This window comes from Heterocephalus glaber, unplaced genomic scaffold (assembly GCF_053883595.1).
Source record: "Heterocephalus glaber isolate CG9 unplaced genomic scaffold, H.glaber_assembly_v1.0 deba00001531, whole genome shotgun sequence".
NCBI classification, from domain to species: domain Eukaryota; kingdom Metazoa; phylum Chordata; class Mammalia; order Rodentia; family Bathyergidae; genus Heterocephalus; species Heterocephalus glaber.
The window spans coordinates 11,487,273-11,505,353 of record NW_028258329.1 but is presented as its reverse complement, the minus strand read 5'-3'; the positions used below and the strand labels follow the sequence as shown (position 1 = coordinate 11,505,353).

At 35.3% G+C, this 18,081-nt stretch overlaps 1 protein-coding gene across 7 annotated transcripts in view; it reads left to right on the top strand.

Moving 5' to 3' along the window:
- The window catches only part of Mctp2 (multiple C2 and transmembrane domain containing 2), a 251,357-nt gene that overhangs the window by 204,057 nt on the left and 29,219 nt on the right, over positions 1-18,081 (top strand). For all 7 annotated transcript variants that reach the window (XM_087188343.1, XM_087188345.1, XM_004852710.4 and 4 more), the window contains 2 exons: positions 10,871-10,993; positions 13,467-13,511. In XM_087188343.1, the coding sequence (XP_087044469.1) occupies positions 10,871-10,993; positions 13,467-13,511 (168 nt within the window). The remainder of the gene's footprint in view (positions 1-10,870; positions 10,994-13,466; positions 13,512-18,081) is intronic.

Sequence of the window (18,081 nt, the reverse complement as noted above, 5' to 3'; positions counted from 1 at the left end):
GTTCAAAGTGAGGTGGAGTATTTTGAGGGGTCCTAATGGCAACACATCTTTTAGTATAATAAATTAAAAAATTTAAACTTTCACTGACATTTATGATCACACCTCTATCTTGACTATCTTGTTCTCATGATGTAAGTTTCATGAAGTCTGATTTTTGTGTTTGTATCTTTATTTTTGTTCCTCATGGCCATATTATGAGGCTCATTATTCATGTTAAGTAAGTGACAAAGAGGAAATGAATAATGAATTTATGTAGGAAATTAACTAGTGACAAAAAGATAGGGTGAGTATGTGTTGCTCCAGATAGGGTTGGAAGAGGGAACTCTTCAAAAATGGAATAATTCTTAAGCCATCAAGACAGTCTCTTTGTAAAGCAGAGAAGGGTGTGTTCCAAAGTGAAGTCCTAAATATCCTTTCTTGTCTTAGGCTTTGCACATGGTACATGCAGGGTGGTTAGGAACCTAGAATATGTGGTGTGATTAGCTTATGAAATACAACCAAGTGTAAGCCACTCATGTTGGCTGTTGCTGAATTATGAGGTCTAGATGCCATAATATAGTTTAAGGAGAAATGGAACATTTTATTTTGTGTGCAATATGGGGGGTTGAATTTAGTCTGTGTACTGAACTATATCCCCCACATTCTCCCCTATTTTTGAAAATTTTGAGACAGAGTCTCCCTGAATTCCCTAGGCTGGGCTTAAACTTGTAATCCTTCTGCCTCAGTCTCTCAAAGTCCTGGAGTTTCAGGTATACATCACCATGCCTTGCTAGAAATGGAACATTTTAATCAGGTGATAGAAGACCTGGTGGTGTTTTGAGTTTTTTGCTTTGTTTTGGTTTGATGGTATACAATGTGCTTTTTATACCTATTAAGAAAAAGGCAAATATAACTTCTTAAGAAGGGGCTACATACAGAATAGTTAACTTAGAAATGAGCGTGTTAAATAAAAAGGATTTTGTCTTGCTTTTCTTTTTATGTAAATCGGAACTTTTGGTGAACAGAATTACTGTAACTTCCTTTAACCTTACCCAGTATCTTTATTCTAAAATAATCCCATGGGGGTGGGAATATACTCAGTGATAGAAGCTTTGCCTAGCATGTACAAGATTCTGGATTTGATCCCAACACCACATAACCAAAAATACAACAAATAAATTAATCATGTGTTTGTGAATCTTTACCTCAAATAACTCTGTACTTACAGGGGAGTCTTTCAGAAAGATTGTAATTTAGGTGAGATTGTTTTCAAACATCTAGATTTTATCTTCGTTGTAACAAATGAACCCATTTTTATAGTATTCTGAAAGAGGGTGTATATGTGTTTCTCTCTGTATATGTACTATGATTGTTACATTTGCTTTTAATTAATTAATTTATTTATTTATTGGTCACAAGGGCCACTCTAGCAATTTTTTCACAGAATATTAGGTCCTTATTCAAAATTTTCCACATGAAACTGCTTCTAACTCTCTTGAATAATTATTTAAAGTCATTAGGCTTTTAAACCAGATCATATCAACTAACCTGCCCTAGGGCTTCATAGGATGTGGCTCCACATTCAGATTAACCCAGAAGTCTAATAAGGTTGGACTTGGAGTTGTTTATAAAAAAGAGGAATACTGGCTTTTTTCACAACTCAAACTGTACTTTAGAGTGTAGAAATGGGTAACATAATAGAAAGTATGTTTTACACTAGCTGAAACTTCGTTTCTATACAAAGTGTCCTCCATGATTTTCTACTATAATAAAACATTTTATTTTATTGCATGCTTTTTGTATTTATATCATTTTAACTCACAGCAAATTAGAATAGCAGTTTTAGGCCACCTAGTTAACTGATCAATGTTGGGTCAAAGTCCTACTCTAAAAATAATCATATTATCTGGATCTTTGTGGCATGCTTAGTTACTATGATACCTCGGTTCATGAACTCAATTCTCTCCATGATTCTGACCGCAAACTGAACTGGACAAGAACTAAATCAAATTTCTCCATAAGGTCAACATTGAACCTAACCTTTGAATTTGATTGGGTTCTCATCCAACTAGATTTGTAACCAGAATTATGGAAAGAATCAAGCTTGTGAACTGAGGTACCACAGTATTTATGAAATAAGAATGTAAACATATTAAAATATATGTATCTAAATGAGGCTCTTCTTTTCATTGCCCAGTCTCTTTTAAACACTACTTTCATAGACCATGTGTAAGCCCTAAGATGAAAACTACACTCTCTGTAATCATGCATTGTTTTTGGTTTGTTTAAGGAAATGCAGTGTTTTTGAGAGATGTTTGGAGACTTGGATTCTTGTAATTTGGCTATTTTAAAAATTTGAATGCACTTTCAAAGGCCAGAAGGACAGAATCTTAAAGATAATTTCAAATGAGAGTTAAAAGGATTTACATGATTAGCCATGCCATTGCACTTAGTATCTCAAATTTATCACTTTGAAGTGGAAACATCCCCAGCAGGTACAAAAGATCCTAGGTTGGTCAGTAGGCAAGTTGGTTGATAACTTGTTTAGTTACAGACCACTTCATCATGAAAGCTGATAGACATACCCAGAATTGTTCTTTAAAACCCCGTGACATAAGATAAAAATCCTTCTCATGCCATTCCTAAAGGAGAAATGGCTAGAAGAGGATTTGTGTGAGAGATTTGTTCTGGAACCCATAGTGATCCAAAGTTGTCCAATCACAGCTAACTTTGAACCACAAACGCCCTAAGGTATTGGATCTTCAGGATTTTCTCACTCATTTTCTGTCATCTGAGATTTAGCATGTATATGTTTTTACAAAAAGTATAGCAAATGAATTTTGGAACAGAAAGTGAAGAAATATTTCTTGCTGAAAATTTAAGGTAATTTGTGGCAGTTACACTTTTGAGGAGGCTGCAGATCTGGTCACCTTGTCATCTGTGTCTCAGAGGATATCAGGGAGACATGAATGATAGAAGTTCTTGGTTTCAAAGAAATCAAGGTGCTGCCAATGGTTGTGACATTTTATATGTAGTTTGTGTTTTTCTCTGAGTACTGTTCCACTGTATGAATGTATTCACTTATTGGTGGATATATTGGCTGTTGCCAGTTGTGTTGTTTTGGATAAGCTGCTGTGACACAAATATTTATGGACAATATTTCTGTTAGGCATATGATAAACAGGAGTAAAAAAGCTATAAATTGAAATAGGTACATGCTAAAATTTTGGAGAAACCACCATCAGGTTTTCCAAATTGCAGGTATTGTTTTATGTTCCTACCAAGGATGTACGAGAGCTCCAGAGTTGCTACACATTCTCAATACTTTATATTACCAGTCTTAAATTTAGCCCTTCTAAATTAAAGCCACATTTCATAGTGGCTTTGATTTTTATTTTCCTGATGATTAATCATATTGGATATCTTTGCTTGTGCCTTTAGGAATTCAAATAGCTTTTTCTGTGTGTGTGGATTCAAAAGTTTGGCCAAATCTTTTGTTCATTTTTATTGAGTTTGTCTTATTAAGGTATAAAAATTGTTTATACTGTGTAGTCTAGGTTCATATTTCCTTTTAGTACATGTTTTCATACATGTTGTCAGTCTTTCATCCAGAATTCTTGGGGCCTGTTATGCTTTGGATTTATGATGTTTTTCTGATTTGGGGCTATTTGTGCATTCATAGTAAGGTATTATGAATACAGGACAGAACTGTAAGCCCCAACTTCCTTTATATTTTATATACATCTTATACATATAACCTGAAAATAATTTTACATATTTTTAATGCACCTATATTTTTACTGCAACCCATCATAAGAGGTGAAGTGTAGAATTGCAGAATTTTCCATTTTGTAATATCAAGACAGCACTCAAAATTTTCATTTCATATTTTGGAGAATTTTACATTTCAGATGTTTGAATTAGGGATTTCAACATGTGCATGTATTGAGAATATTTTCTTCCATTTTGTGATGTGCCTTTTCTAACTGTATCTTTTAAAGAGCGAAATAGACCTTTAATAATGTCATTCATTTCTATTTTTATAATACTTTGTTTTTTGTGTATTTTATTTCTGAATATTTTATGGACTCTACATTGTTTTTATAAATGGAAATTTGAAATTAATTTTCTAATATTTTGCTGCTAGAATGTAAACCTACAATTGATTTCTAAATAATAATTTTATACCCTATGCCTTTGATGAATTTCATTGTTATTTCCAGGATTTTCTGTATATTCCTTCTGATATTTTATGTAAAGAATTGTGCAAAAATCACACAGAAAAGACAAGTGTATTTTTTTCTTTCTGATATTCATGTCTTTGATTTCATTTCAATGGCTAGAATATTCTGCTCAGTACTGAATATAAGGAGTGAGCTGACATCTTTGCCTTCTTCTTTATCTTAGAAGAAAAGAGTGCCATATTCTCTTTTGTTCAGTCATTTTGTCTGTTCTGGAACTTCATATAAATGAAACCATCCTTATGTGCTCTATTGTATAAGGCATTTTTCAATTGATGGGTTTTTTTTTGAGATTTATTCATGTAGTTGCATTCATAAGTAGTTTCTTTTTAGCAGGTATTGATTTTTTTTTTCAAATTTTCAAGGTATATTTATGTCCAATAAACCAGTGCCAAGTAGAATGAAAGGAAATTAGAAGATTTTTGTAGGGTCCTTTGTCAGATTGATAAAATTCTTTCTAGTCATTTGTTAAGATCAGATTGTTGTTGAATTTTTGTCAGATGCTTTACCCACATTTATTGAAGTAAAGTTACTCTCCTCTATTCAGTCAAAATGGTGAAATAGACTGATTTTGAATATGAAATCAATCCTTCCTTTCTTAGTCTTCATCCACCTGGTTGTGCTTTAGAATCTTCATATTTTTCTTTTTTGTTTAAATTCTTTTATTGGTGCATTTTAGGTATACAGCATGTTTACATTTATCATTGGGTGCTTGTACCTGTACATGATGTATCTTGGTTATTTGTTTCCCCATTACCTGTGCATCCTTCACCTCCTCCACCCTTCCCTATTTACATAGACTTTGTTTCCATTTTTTTCTTTTCTCATAATTTTTCCTTTTCCTTCTTTCCTTTCCCATTCCCCTCCTACTTCCCCTATACCGAATAGTATCTCTAGTGTGAGACACTGAAAGTGTAAATAAGGATTAAAACATTTAAAGTAAATAATTGATAATTCTTCATATTTTTCTTGATTTCATTTTCTAATATTTTCTTGGGTATATTTGCATCCACATTGATCATTTGTCTGTTATTACTTTCTTCACAATAGTTGGCCTAGGTTTAGTGTCAGGATAATACTGACTTTATAAAGTTATTTGTTAAAGGTTTCCTCCAACATGATGCTCTTTCTTCTCTCAATGCTGAGTAGAATTGTTGAACATTAAAACTATCAGCTCCTGACATTTTGTGGTGGGCCTATTTTTGGCAATAAATCCAATATATCTACTGTTTACTTTTGTCAAATTGTATTTTGCCATAAAATTTTCCTTTCATTTAGGTTGCCATTTTGGCATAATTGTGTTCTTTGTACTATATTTGCATCTTTGCCCTTTAGCTTTGTTGTGTTTATTCCATTAACATTTAATGTAATTAATTGATACTATTGGATATAGATTAGCATTTTATTATTTTCCATTTTCCTACTCAGTTTGTTTCTCTATTTTCTCTTTCTTGCTTTATAGATTTCTACTTTAATTCATCTATTTACTTTTATAATTTATCTATTATTCCATACAATTTTGTGCATGCACATATATGTGTGAGAGTAAGTGATAGCTGCAGGGATTAATGTGTAGGCAATCTTCCCTTAACTTTTCATAATTTAAGATTAATATTGTATCACTTTACACAAAATATAGAATACCACATTTTGTCTAAAGTGATATGCTCATCCACCTCCACCCTGCTGTATATTTTAGTGTATGTATGTATTCAATCTAAACATATTGCAAACTCACACAGGTAATGTAAGCATTGCTTTAATAGTCATATGGGTTCTAAAGTAAATAAAATGAAAATATTGCTTTATACTTACCCATGTGTCTATCATTTCTGGAGTTTCATCCGACTGGTACCACAACTGTGACTGCAACTGCTCTTGGGTCAAAGATACAAAACTTTCCAGTGACTTCATACACTGCTTGTCTGATTTCAACTCCCAAAATTTCGCCTTCCTTTCCAATGCCCACATAGTTGGTCTTTTTCAGAAATTTTTTCCTAGGGTTTGTATTTGTTTTTCTCGGGAGATATGTTTGGTGGAACTCAATCATTCACTGTGAAGTAGGAATTATATACTGATTTTAAAAATTATTACTAAATGTTTTATACAGTCTCACTCTAAAAGCATTTATAACTGTTGAATGTGATATTTAAAAATGACTCATTTTTGTTGCAACACAATTCTAAGATTGCTTAAGTACATGTGATAGAGGCAAATATTATAGAAAATGAAGTGTTTACCTAATACAGCTATCTCTTTAGTACTAGTTGATATTCAGGTGATTTTTTCAAAGGTGTACTATAAATAGCTTTATGATAAAGAAAATAAATTTGACACATTCTGACTTAGTTTCATGTCATAACTTTTAGCATTGTAAAAAATCCCACTCAACCAGTAGATTGACATTTAGAAAGAGCAACTATGTAGTAATATGCATTTACTATCTCTAATCCCCAGATAACTTTAAGAACAGTGAAAAAGAAATACTATTAAAGAAATTTCTATCTTTACCTAGTAGAGATATTACTATATTATATCCTAAAAATAAAACAAACTTAAACTTGAAAATATAAAATAGGATAAATGTATAAAATAGCAAACAAGAGAAAGTTGGTGAAGCATGCCAGATTATTAGACTAGAGAAAAAATCAACAACATAATACTCTTCATTCATAAAAATTATTCTAAAATCCCCACACTTATTCATCAAAAATATAGAGGTTTAGCACAAAGAGAAAATATTAGTGAAACATAGCTTAGAAGGCAAGAGAAAAATTATCATTACTTGAAATTTATATGATGATACCATATCTCCAAATGAAACCTTGGAATAGAAAATGAGATAAATCAATATAGAAGAGCAATCATTTGGTCTAAATGAAAAGTCATGCTCCACAGCAAAATAGGTCAATATACATTTTTAGCGTATATATTATAATCATATTTTCAGAAATGGTTTTGTCAAAGTAACTTCCCTGTTATAATAGCTATTGAGACTTTTCCAGCAGTTTTGTGCAGAAATGGCAGTGTAGATCAGTGAGAAAAGTATGGATCATTATAGGAATTCAGTTGTAAATGTTGGCTTTAAGGTAAAAAAAAATTAAAATGGATGCTTGTTTCTAATTATGAACTAAAGACAATGAAACATAATAAAAACAATACACATACAAAAACAATTATCATTTAGAAGAAAGTAGTTTTATCATCTCAGGGTTAAATAGGATTCCTTAAGAATGTTGAAAATTGAAGGTACAAATCTTAAGGCTAGTAAATTTAACTACCTGAAAAGTAAAACCACTGTTTCTATGTAAGTTTACATTGGTAATATAATATAATAGATAAATTGAAGAACATTCATTTGAATGGGTAAAATGTATGAGTTAAAATAAATAAACTTGGTTTATACCATCAGTAGAACTATGAAACATAATATTGAATAAACAATTATACTATATTTATATGAACATTTTGATGTTTATGCTATTTCAAATGTAAATCTAATGTAATTGCAAATGAGAAGGTTTCATTAACTTTAAGAGAAGGGTGCCTTTGGAAATGACGTCAATAAGACTAAGAAGCATTGATTACCTACTTCAAATGTGTTATTTGTTTAAAAAGAAGTGTGTTGGCAGATGCCTATATTCTCAGCTTCTATGGAGGCTGAATCAGGAGTATTGGAAATCTGTGGCCAGCCTAGGCAACTCAGCAAAATAAAAATTTTAAAAGCTGGGAATGTACCTCTGTGGCAGAGTGCTTGCCGTAGCATTCACAAACCCTGGGGTTCAGTCCTCTGTATTGAAAAAATAACAGCAACAATAACAGCAGCAGCAACAAGAAAATCAGAAAGAATGATAACGGCAAACATATTAACAAGTCTACTGTTTGGGGGAGGTATGCTTAGGTATTTTTTTTTTTTTTGCTTAAATTCTTTTATTGGTACATTTTAGGTATACAGTACATTTACATTTATCATTCGGTGCTTGTACCTGTACATGATGTATCTTGGTTCTTATTTTTTCCCCATTGCCTCTGCGCCTTTCACTTCCTCCAACCTTCCCTATTTACATAGACTTTGTTTCTATTTTTTTCTTTTCTCATAATTTTTCCTTAGGTATTTTTAAAAACTCCGCATTTTTTGTAATCTTACAATATTTAGTATTATAAATAAAGGAATAAAGCATAGGCTAAAATCTTATTTGATGCCAAAATAATTTGAATACCTCAAAACAAGTAATAGATGCATGTAAATTTATATCTATGCAAAGTATCTTCGAGTGTTAGTAAATAAAGTACAGCAAGATATTAAAAGTTTTATACTCCAAAAATCTGTTATACTTCAATGAAGGAAGGATTCTCCTAGAAATACAAGGTTGCTTCAATATTATGATATAAAAATATCATGATATGATATATGGTGTTAAATACATTGATAATGTCTTTAAAAGAAAAGGAAAAAGAACAGTTGACTAGTCATCATTATAAATTTTTAAAATAAGGAAGAAGAATAGAGAGAGAGGAGTGGAATGGAATACAAATAGAATTCAGGTGTGTTTTGCACATGTACCAACTCCACATAAAGAATATAATAATTTTCTATTGGAAATATTTATGAATAAAAAATCAATTTTTTAGAAAATTAAAATTAAGCCCTTGTTAGAATTTATCGAAGTATTCCTGTGTTAAAAATGTTTCATTACATTTGGAGCAGATATAAAAATATACTTTAAAAATTTAAAAGATATCAAGAATAATAAAACAAAAACCTCAAGGTGAATTTTCTAATATTAAAATGGTTTGTATCTGTACTTTTAATGTGATATGATTTATATAGCTCAAACTGAGAGCCATCATCATGCCTAATGGTAGAAAAATGGAACACTAGAAGCATTTTCATTAAAATCCAGAATTAGACAGTAATATCCCTCTCAACAGTTTTATTTAACATTGCTTTGTAGGAGTGAGGAAATTACGCAAGAACAAAGTTACAAATACTAGAAAAAGAAAAAAAAAAGAGAAGAGATTTTTTATTGATAGTTTATGTGACTATATTTTTAGAAACATCCCACAAAGGGAATAAAAATCTATCTGAAATAATAAGGAACATGCAGTAAGGTGGCAAATCTAAAATACTATTATATTCAAATTATTAACTTTTATATGCAAATCATGGCCAGTTTTAAAACATAATTCAAAAATCATTTTATTTACAGCAACCAAAAATAAGGGATATATAATTGTTAAAGAAAAAATTTAAATGTTATAAAAATTCTTTCAGCAATAAAATAATTTTGTCTTTGGAAACACTGATTCAATATTTAAGATACAATAATTGGCCCCTTCTAAGTTAATAGTTTATAATATTGAGTTTTTCTTACTAGCTGACAGAGCTGATAACTACAAATCATTGCATCTTCATCTTCGAGAACTACTTTTGAGTTTAAAAAGAAAACAATGCTCAAATTTTGATGTAATTTGCCCCAAATTTTATTCCTGACTTATACTATATGCATCAGAAATTCTGACTTTATTTATCTTAGTGTTTTCATTGCAGGTTGGGCTTTTTTTGTTTGTGCTCCTTCTTCTACCAACCTCTATAGCACAGGTACTTGCATTCAAATCTCAAGCACTCACTTGCACTTTTAACATAGGGGACAGATATTTCAGAGGTTGATAAAAATTAGGCAGGTAAGTGTACACTTTGATGTAGAAAATGCTAGCCAATCACTTTCCTGCGCTCATTCAGTCTTAAAGTTGGCATATTTTAAGATTTGCAAAGAGCTTTGGAAATGTGAAATTTTATCTGAAAATTTGGGTTTTTAAAGTTTGGGATCCAATTGAGAACCTAATCACTCCCTCTGTGGCAGGAGATTAGGGTGTGGCCAGCTGGCTAGACAGGTTGACGTGACCTGTCAATCACTGAGATTTAGGACACATGCCCAGGAAAACAGTTCCCAAGGGCTGCATCTGGGACCAATCAGAAAATGCTATCTTCAATTCTTCTGGAACAAGGTCAAGGTTTTTGACACAGTGACCTCAATATAATATCAGCCTGAGGAATGGTAGATACGAAAGACATTGGCCATCAACCTTATGGCCACTGTACTCTCTTTCAGTGGCCCACTCTGCAGAAAGTACTTCTTTTCCTACCTTAATTAAATGTAAAACCTCACAACTGTTTATACTTGTCTAAGTCTTTGTTCAGGACAACAGGAACCTAGAAAGAACCTATAGAAGGAGCCCACAACACCCCACACCTCAGTAATACCTCCAGTTCAGAAAAATCTGCCTGTTGGGAAGATTTGACCTGTGACTTGCCTTTTTATGACCTTGAGTTTTTCTAATTCTGCTTTCCCTGAAATTTGTCACACTAAAATCCAGGCACTAAAAATTGAGGTTGGTAGGGAACACTAAAAATAGGGTTGGTAGGGAAATGAGATTTCAGGGTATGAGGTACTATATTCATCTGTTTCATTGGATGACAGGCTAAGTCATTCTATGTTTCTCTAATTTTCTACCAATTCTAGACCTGAGTTCATCATTGTGTGTATATGTGTGTCTAGATTCAATCTCCTTAAGTCAATGAATAGGAATATAAGCTCCACCCAGACTGTTCATCAAATGTTCAGAAGGTCTAATTGTCTTTCAATCAGGTATTTTTGGTCACTGTCTGGAATTTTGAACTGTACATGATCCCCCTGGCGTTGTTGCTGCTGTTTTTCTACAATTTCATCAGACCTATGAAAGGGAAGGCCAGCATCACCCAGGATAGCCAGGTAAGCAAACACTTAAATAGTTCTAGCATTTGAGTAGGGAAAATGCATTATCAACCATAAACAACAACTACTGTACCACCAAATAGTGCCCTGACTCTATTTTGTTTGAGATGTGAATGTAGCCCTGCACACAAGCATTTTGCAACAGAGCTTTATTATTAGGAAAAATATGGAGTCTTCCTTTGCAATATCTTGTGTTCCTGAGTGTCAGCCTACACTGTGGACATGAGGGACCCCCTTTGCTTTTTGCCAATAATTTCCATGACAGTATTTGTCTGAGCACCTGATTTTCTGTGAAGTTCCAGAGAGAAACCACCTCAAACACTACAGAAAATGTGTGGTGGCTCCTGATCTCTTCCAGGGCATGCGGAAAATTCTGGAAAACTGGCTCAGGCTTTTCTACCATGGCAGCCCCACAAAGATCTCTGGTCTGAATCCCTGAGGGCTGCCAGCTCCCTGGGGCAATCAAGTGGTGGGTGAACATAGATGCTTCTCTTCTCGGGTGTCAACATGTGGAATTCTTTAAGTCCTTGTCCTGTGGAAGCATAAAAAGGTCCTATCTCACCTATCTTCTGCTCCTCCTCATTCAGCCCAGTCCAGAGGATGTTTTTCTGCTCTAAGTGAGCAGAAATTTGTATTTATAGATTAGCTTTATGATGAAATCTTGGCATTCTTGATGGTACAACCAGGTTTTTCAAGGCTTAAATGCTAACCATTGTCATGTATTTTTTCTTATACTCTTATTTAAAAATTCATCTCTGAAATAGTTGACATTTAGGAAGTATTTCTGATTTCATTTATGATGGAGAGAAGGTGAGAAAAACAGGTATTATGGCAGGAGAGAAAAACAGGCATTTTCAAAACTCTGTTTGATTTTGATTATTTAGTACAGTGGGAGTGGATTTATGTTCATAAGATAATAGAACCAACTGATAAATAAATGGGTTTAAAGTTTAGGCCCTTTTAAGGACTAGGCTTTATCAGGGTATAATTGAGGAGCATTTTTATGAAGAAACTTCTGTAATACAAAATGCTTTTGCCTAATATTTTTATAATGCTTCATCAGATTGTATTTTGTCCACTCTGAATATGGTATCTTTATAGAGTGTACATTTGTGCATGTAGATATACAGATGGTTATTTCTACATAAATATACTTATATGTCTATGAATATAAATGTATGTAAAGCCTTTTTAATTTATAAAACATACTTAAATCTATCACCTAATTTAACATTGATAACACAATGATAACAAGTAGGAGCTACCATTTTCATTTTATGCTTTATGAAACTAAGGTTCAGAGGAGTAATCATTTGAGTAAAGTTACAAAGTGAAACCATGTTGGCATTGTGTCTCGAGGTGGAGACTTTTAACTTTCCTAATTGTATTTTTTCCAATCATCTTTGTCACATTCCTGTTTATTTATTGTCTTTCATGAGCCACACTTGCTGCCAGTGGTGAATAGGTTAGTTTCCCAGGGGTCACTGGGTGTCACCCAAACAGCTATCTGGAGCCCATGAGAATTCTGGGAGGTAAGGCTATCCCAGCCCTAGGAAACTTTCTGAGTGACTGTCCAGTGGTTTTATGGAGTGTAGCAGAGAACACTGGATCCATCATGTTACTTCTTTTTAAGAGCATAATATTGACATATTTTTTAACTGTTGGAATAATAAACAACATTCAAGATCTTTGCAAGGTTGAATGTTCAAAATGGACCCTGGTTTACTAATATTGAGCTTTTTTTTCTTTTTTGAGCTACAGGACTCAATTATATACCAATTTGTGTGTGCTTTTAAACCATACAGTGTTAGGACTAAAAACTTGCCTATTTAGGATGACTGTTAAACTGATCTGAACCAGCCAGTTGGCAGCATAGGTGCTGATATTCTAGTGAGCTAAAGCCAGGCAACTGCAGGTCCCCATCAGAGCGCTGAGCTTCCTTTCTGTACCTGCCCCTCCTACCCTTAGAGCCCACAGAAAGCAAAGATCCCACACAGAAACCTGTAACTTATCCTTAAGATGGATTGTATTCAGATGAATGCATTTTCTACTGTCTAATGTTGCAGTAATGGCCCCAAAGGGAAAGAGCTGTCATTATAACCATGAGCCCAGCACAAATGGAGTACGGTATTCTCAGACTTAACGTAGCAGTTGGTTCATTTGTCAGAATGAGAAAAAAACTGTTTACAGAAAGCATAAGTTGGCAAGGCATTTTTGAGGCTGGATGCCTTCAGAGGGCACTTGCCTAATAGCTTTATTTATAGGTAACAGTTTTATGTAGACTATGCATGTTTTTTATAGTTTTGCAACAATGTCTCTGAACTTTAAAAGCATTTTCAAGAGGTTATGATTTTTTTAAAATACTCATACTTCAACTCTGTAGAAAAAAATTTAAAATACTTATGTGCTTCATTTGCATTGGGTAATTCCGGGTGATACTTTATTAACAAACAGTGGGGTTTCTTTGCAGGAGAGCACAGACATGGAGGAGGAGGAGGACGACGAGGATGATAAGGTAAGTGTGCTCTTCCACGAGCCCAAAGGGACACAGGTTGGTAGCAGACTGTGCTGTCCCGAGTTGCATCTATTTTTTAGTATTATAGAGTGAACAGTAATACTGTAACTTTTCAAAACCAATATCTTGTGTTTATTTAAAATGGAGTAGCTCCAATACCTATTTGTCTCTTTATGCAAACATGGTACTAGGAACCATCACCTTGCCTGTCTTGTAAAGATTTTTTTTAATCAATTGGCAGATGATAATTGAACATCTTTCTGGGGACCAGGGGGATGTTTGGGCCCTTCCTAAGATTTTAAAAACTGAGATAGAAAAGAGGGTAAAACATAAGGAATAACTGAAATGTTCTAAAGAGCAGACTGGTAGGAAGCCTTAGCTTGGACATAAGCCAAGATGAGCCTTCCCCTTTGTAGATAAAAGGGAGCCTGGGAAGTCGAAAGTAAATCAAGCAAAATTGCTGCTCCTTTAGGTTCATGTCTGCACTCTGTGGGGTGGTCACCCACTTCCGAGCCTGTCACTTTCCCAGCTGTTGCTGGCAGTGTTTTCAGCTATATGTCTGTGTACATCTGTCCCTTTTCTTCTCCTGGGAGAATCTCTCAAATCTGCTGCTTTTGTTGTCATTACACTTTCAGACAAACCTTCTGGAATTAAATGAATAAAGAGAGATGCCAAGTGAGCTGCCTGTAGCTTAATAGACTTCCAGTCCCCTAAAACTGATGGGTAGATGGGGCTGGTGATGGTTGCATACAGCAGGATTGTGGGAGAGCAAAGGGCAAAAGGGAGAACCTTATGGGAAGTATGCAATGTAAATGCCTATAGAGTAGAAATTAATTCGCAGGCACTGGCTCCATGACACAGAGAGCCTTACAATTAATTCGGTCGACCAGATGGTTTTGGCCATTTGAAGCAAAGGGGATAGATTACAAGTAAATCATATTTGTTGTGCTAAGATGATCATTAATAGTAAAATAATGAAGTATAATATTTTAAGAGGGACCACAGCCTTTTTAGAAGAGACATCATTCAGATGCACCTTTCTTCTTGATGCTGTTTCTGGGCACAATGCTTATTGAATATGAATGGTCATCACTGAGCTGGAATGCATGATGAGATGTTTCACGGAAGAAAATCACAAGCACACATGCAGTTGTTTTTTGTTTTTGTTTTTTTTGGTACCGGGGATTGAACTCAAAACCACTGAGCTAAATCCCCAGGCTACACACAGTTGTTTTAAACCCATATGAGGTACCGAATGTAAATCTGGGCATCTGTTCTTCCCAATGACCACCTCTAAAGTCAAGGTTATCATAACTTCCGACCTGGGTTCAACAATATGCAAGAATGGCTCAGAACCCCAAGGAAACATTGACTTGCGCTTACGAGTTTACTAGAAAGTAAGCTCGGGAAAAGCCATGTGGAAGAGATGCTCAGAAAAGGTTGAGGCAGGGGCAGGGAGCTTCCATGGCCCCTTGGTCTCAGCAACCTAATAGCCGTGTGAAACAGCAGTTTCCTTTCACAGTTGTCCTAATGGAGGCTTTGTTAAGCAGGGGCTGTTGACCACACCCTTGTCCAGCCCGAATCCCATTTCTGGAAGGTAGGGGGCTTAGGCACAGTGTGCATGCAAGTTTCAACCTTCTAATCAGATTCTCCTGACCCACAGCTCCCTGTCCTCAGGGCTTTCCCAAACCTCCCCAATAATATTAATTCAAGAGTGATAAAAAGGGGCTTGTTATGCATGGCAAAAGTTTCTCTTTTTACCTTTTCAGATCTTTGCCTATTTCAGGACCTGGGACAAAACCAAATATAGCAAAACTACTCCTACCACTCTTCTCACTTATAAAATTTCAAGAATTTCACAAGCTCTGGCCAGGAGCCAAGGACAAGGACCAAATATATGTTTCTTATTATATAACATTATCACACTAGGCAAAATTCTAAATTTTTACAAACCAAAGCTCAAGAATGAAGAAGATGCATTTTTGTCTGGCCAAGGCTCCTTAAAGGAGCCATCCATGAACAAGGACCCCATCCACCCTTTAGGGATAATCGTGAGAAGCTGTCTTTGCTTTATCTGATATAGGAGAGCACCCAACAGGGAGCTAATGGAGGAAAACATGGTATTCAGTACTTGGAAAGCAGCAAAATGAGGCCATCAGCTAGGTCAATGGCCGGCCAGGTCTTATCTTCCACTGAGCAGCTTGACGTTCTAGAGATAGAGGTACTTGGCCTGTGTCAAGTCTTCTAGGCAAGGCTGAGGGAGGGAAGTGGTGGAACAGGTGAGCCTCCAGGGCTGAGCCTGGGAGCCATTGCCTTTCACCCTACCAAGGGCCCAGATACCTGCCCTATGTGGAGAAAGTTGGCAATAGGACATTCCTCTCTCCCACCAGGGGAAGTCTACCCTTGAGACAGTTTGTCAAAGTATTTCAAAGGGGCCTTTTAAGAGCCAGAGCATAACCATGGGTGTTTTGTGCTTCAGTTTCCTATTTCCATGCAATCTTATAGAGGAATGAACCTGAAATAGAAGTGTGACTTCTGTTTACACCCTTCTGTTGGTAGGGGAGACTGGCAAGCTTTTTAGCTCACCCTCACGTTTTCATCTCCATGTGTATGGTGATTTCTCATTTCTCATCCATGTGTAGCAGCCTCCACCTCTGTGATGTGTTTGTCCCAACCTGGACACACAGTGATGGGGTGACTTCCCACCACAGTGACCTGTCTGAAAGATCTTCCCCTTGAGCTCATCTGGCTTTTGTTGCATGTTAGACATGACAGACCATGCTTCTGGGAACTGTAAAACACCCAGGCCAAGGGGAACTGTTTACAAATTATAAACACACAGCCATTTTGTGCAAAACCAGAAGAGGAGAGAAACCCCTTTCTAGCCAAACTATCCATCTTGACAGTGACACTCCTTAATTGCCAGCACCGCTTCCCACCAGATACCATCAGGGTTGACTGTGGAAGATGAAAGGCTGCCTGGGCCCCTTGCCTTCCCCCCAGGAGATGAGTGCACCTCGTCTTCTGCATGTCTCTGGCACACAGACCAGGGTATGCTCTGGGGTCTGTCCTATCTTTTTGTCTGGAATAGGGATTATAGCATGTGACATCACCATAGTCACTGTTCCTTCTCATTGTTAAAAGTACACAGTGGTACTGTGCATTGGAATCTAGATTGGACACCACCATTCTGCCTTCTTTTCTTTTGTGGTCTTTCAATGATAGCATAGGAGTTTCAGATAACTAGTTTTTTGGCTTTCAGGAAGCAAAGTATACAGGCAAAACTTTAAAGAGAGGAAGTCTTCCTTTCTTATCCTGATGGCCCATGTAAGAAATTGCTTGTTACAAGTGTAGTTTGCAAGGGACCCCAGAACAAACAGATAATGGCCAAGTTCAGCCAACAGCAATCAGTTGACATTTCCTATTTGTATTAGATTCCATATGTGACATCCTTCCATGTGGCCTTATTTGTACGGATGGATTACAATGAAAATTGCATTAATTTTCTGCACAGTAAAGGTCAGTAATTGAAGCATGAACCAAGAAACTATTGTGTAAAATGCTGTATCCCATACTTAGGAAAGGTCATGCAAGACAATAATATCTTGTTTTCATTGGTGATGGTATAAATACTTGCAGTAAAAGTTTCTTTATTTTTCCACCCAACACTTGCTTATATAGAATATTTCAGCATTTCCTATTAACATTAGGAAGAAGGAACCATAAGGACATGTAATAAAAGAAAAAAAGTCTTTGCTTTTTGCTATGAGTAAGAAACTAGTTTGATGCTGAATCGAGGGTTGGTTAGTTTATAACTCTGCAGCCAGAAATAGGACTTGAAATGATCTGCTCTTTTAGGGTCACCAAAGAGGTCACAATTTTCTGACAGTTTGTAGGAAAAAAGAAAATCATCCACTTATATCAGTTATGGATAAAAACATAAATGGATGTGTTTCTTCAGAAAACCAAGACACACCTAATACATTTTTGTTGACTGAGGAATGTTTTATAATGAAAAGATGCAAGTGAATATCAGATCTACTTCCAATTTTCACAATTTAGAATGCCATCATTGAAATTTAAGCATTTCCTGAGCCATCAGTTTCAGCATTTAAGATGATTTTTCAACCTCTACACTGAGGAGTGCCTCCTCATTACCCAGGCAGAGGACTCAGAGTGAGAAAAGCACAGGGGATGTGTGTGTGTGTGTAAAACTCTCTCTGAGTGAACCTGCGGAAGACGTTGGGTAAGGTGCTTAGGCCCTCAAAGACTCAGGCCCTGTGTATCCTTGCTTCAGAGAGGGAGGAAATCATGTGTTACCCTAACCCAGAAAGACTATTGTTTATGGAAGGTGACTTATAGCCTCCTAGTGAGAGTAACTTAGTATTCCTTTGGGCCACCATAAGAATTCCCCAAACACAATGAATTGGTTTGATCGGTGATTTTTGTTAATTAATGCATAAACCGTGTTACTTAAAGATGATAAGTGTGGTACTTTCCTTGAAATCAAAAGCTAGAATATATTTTTGAATACTTGATAATAGCTGTGCATATGTACAGGCATATACAC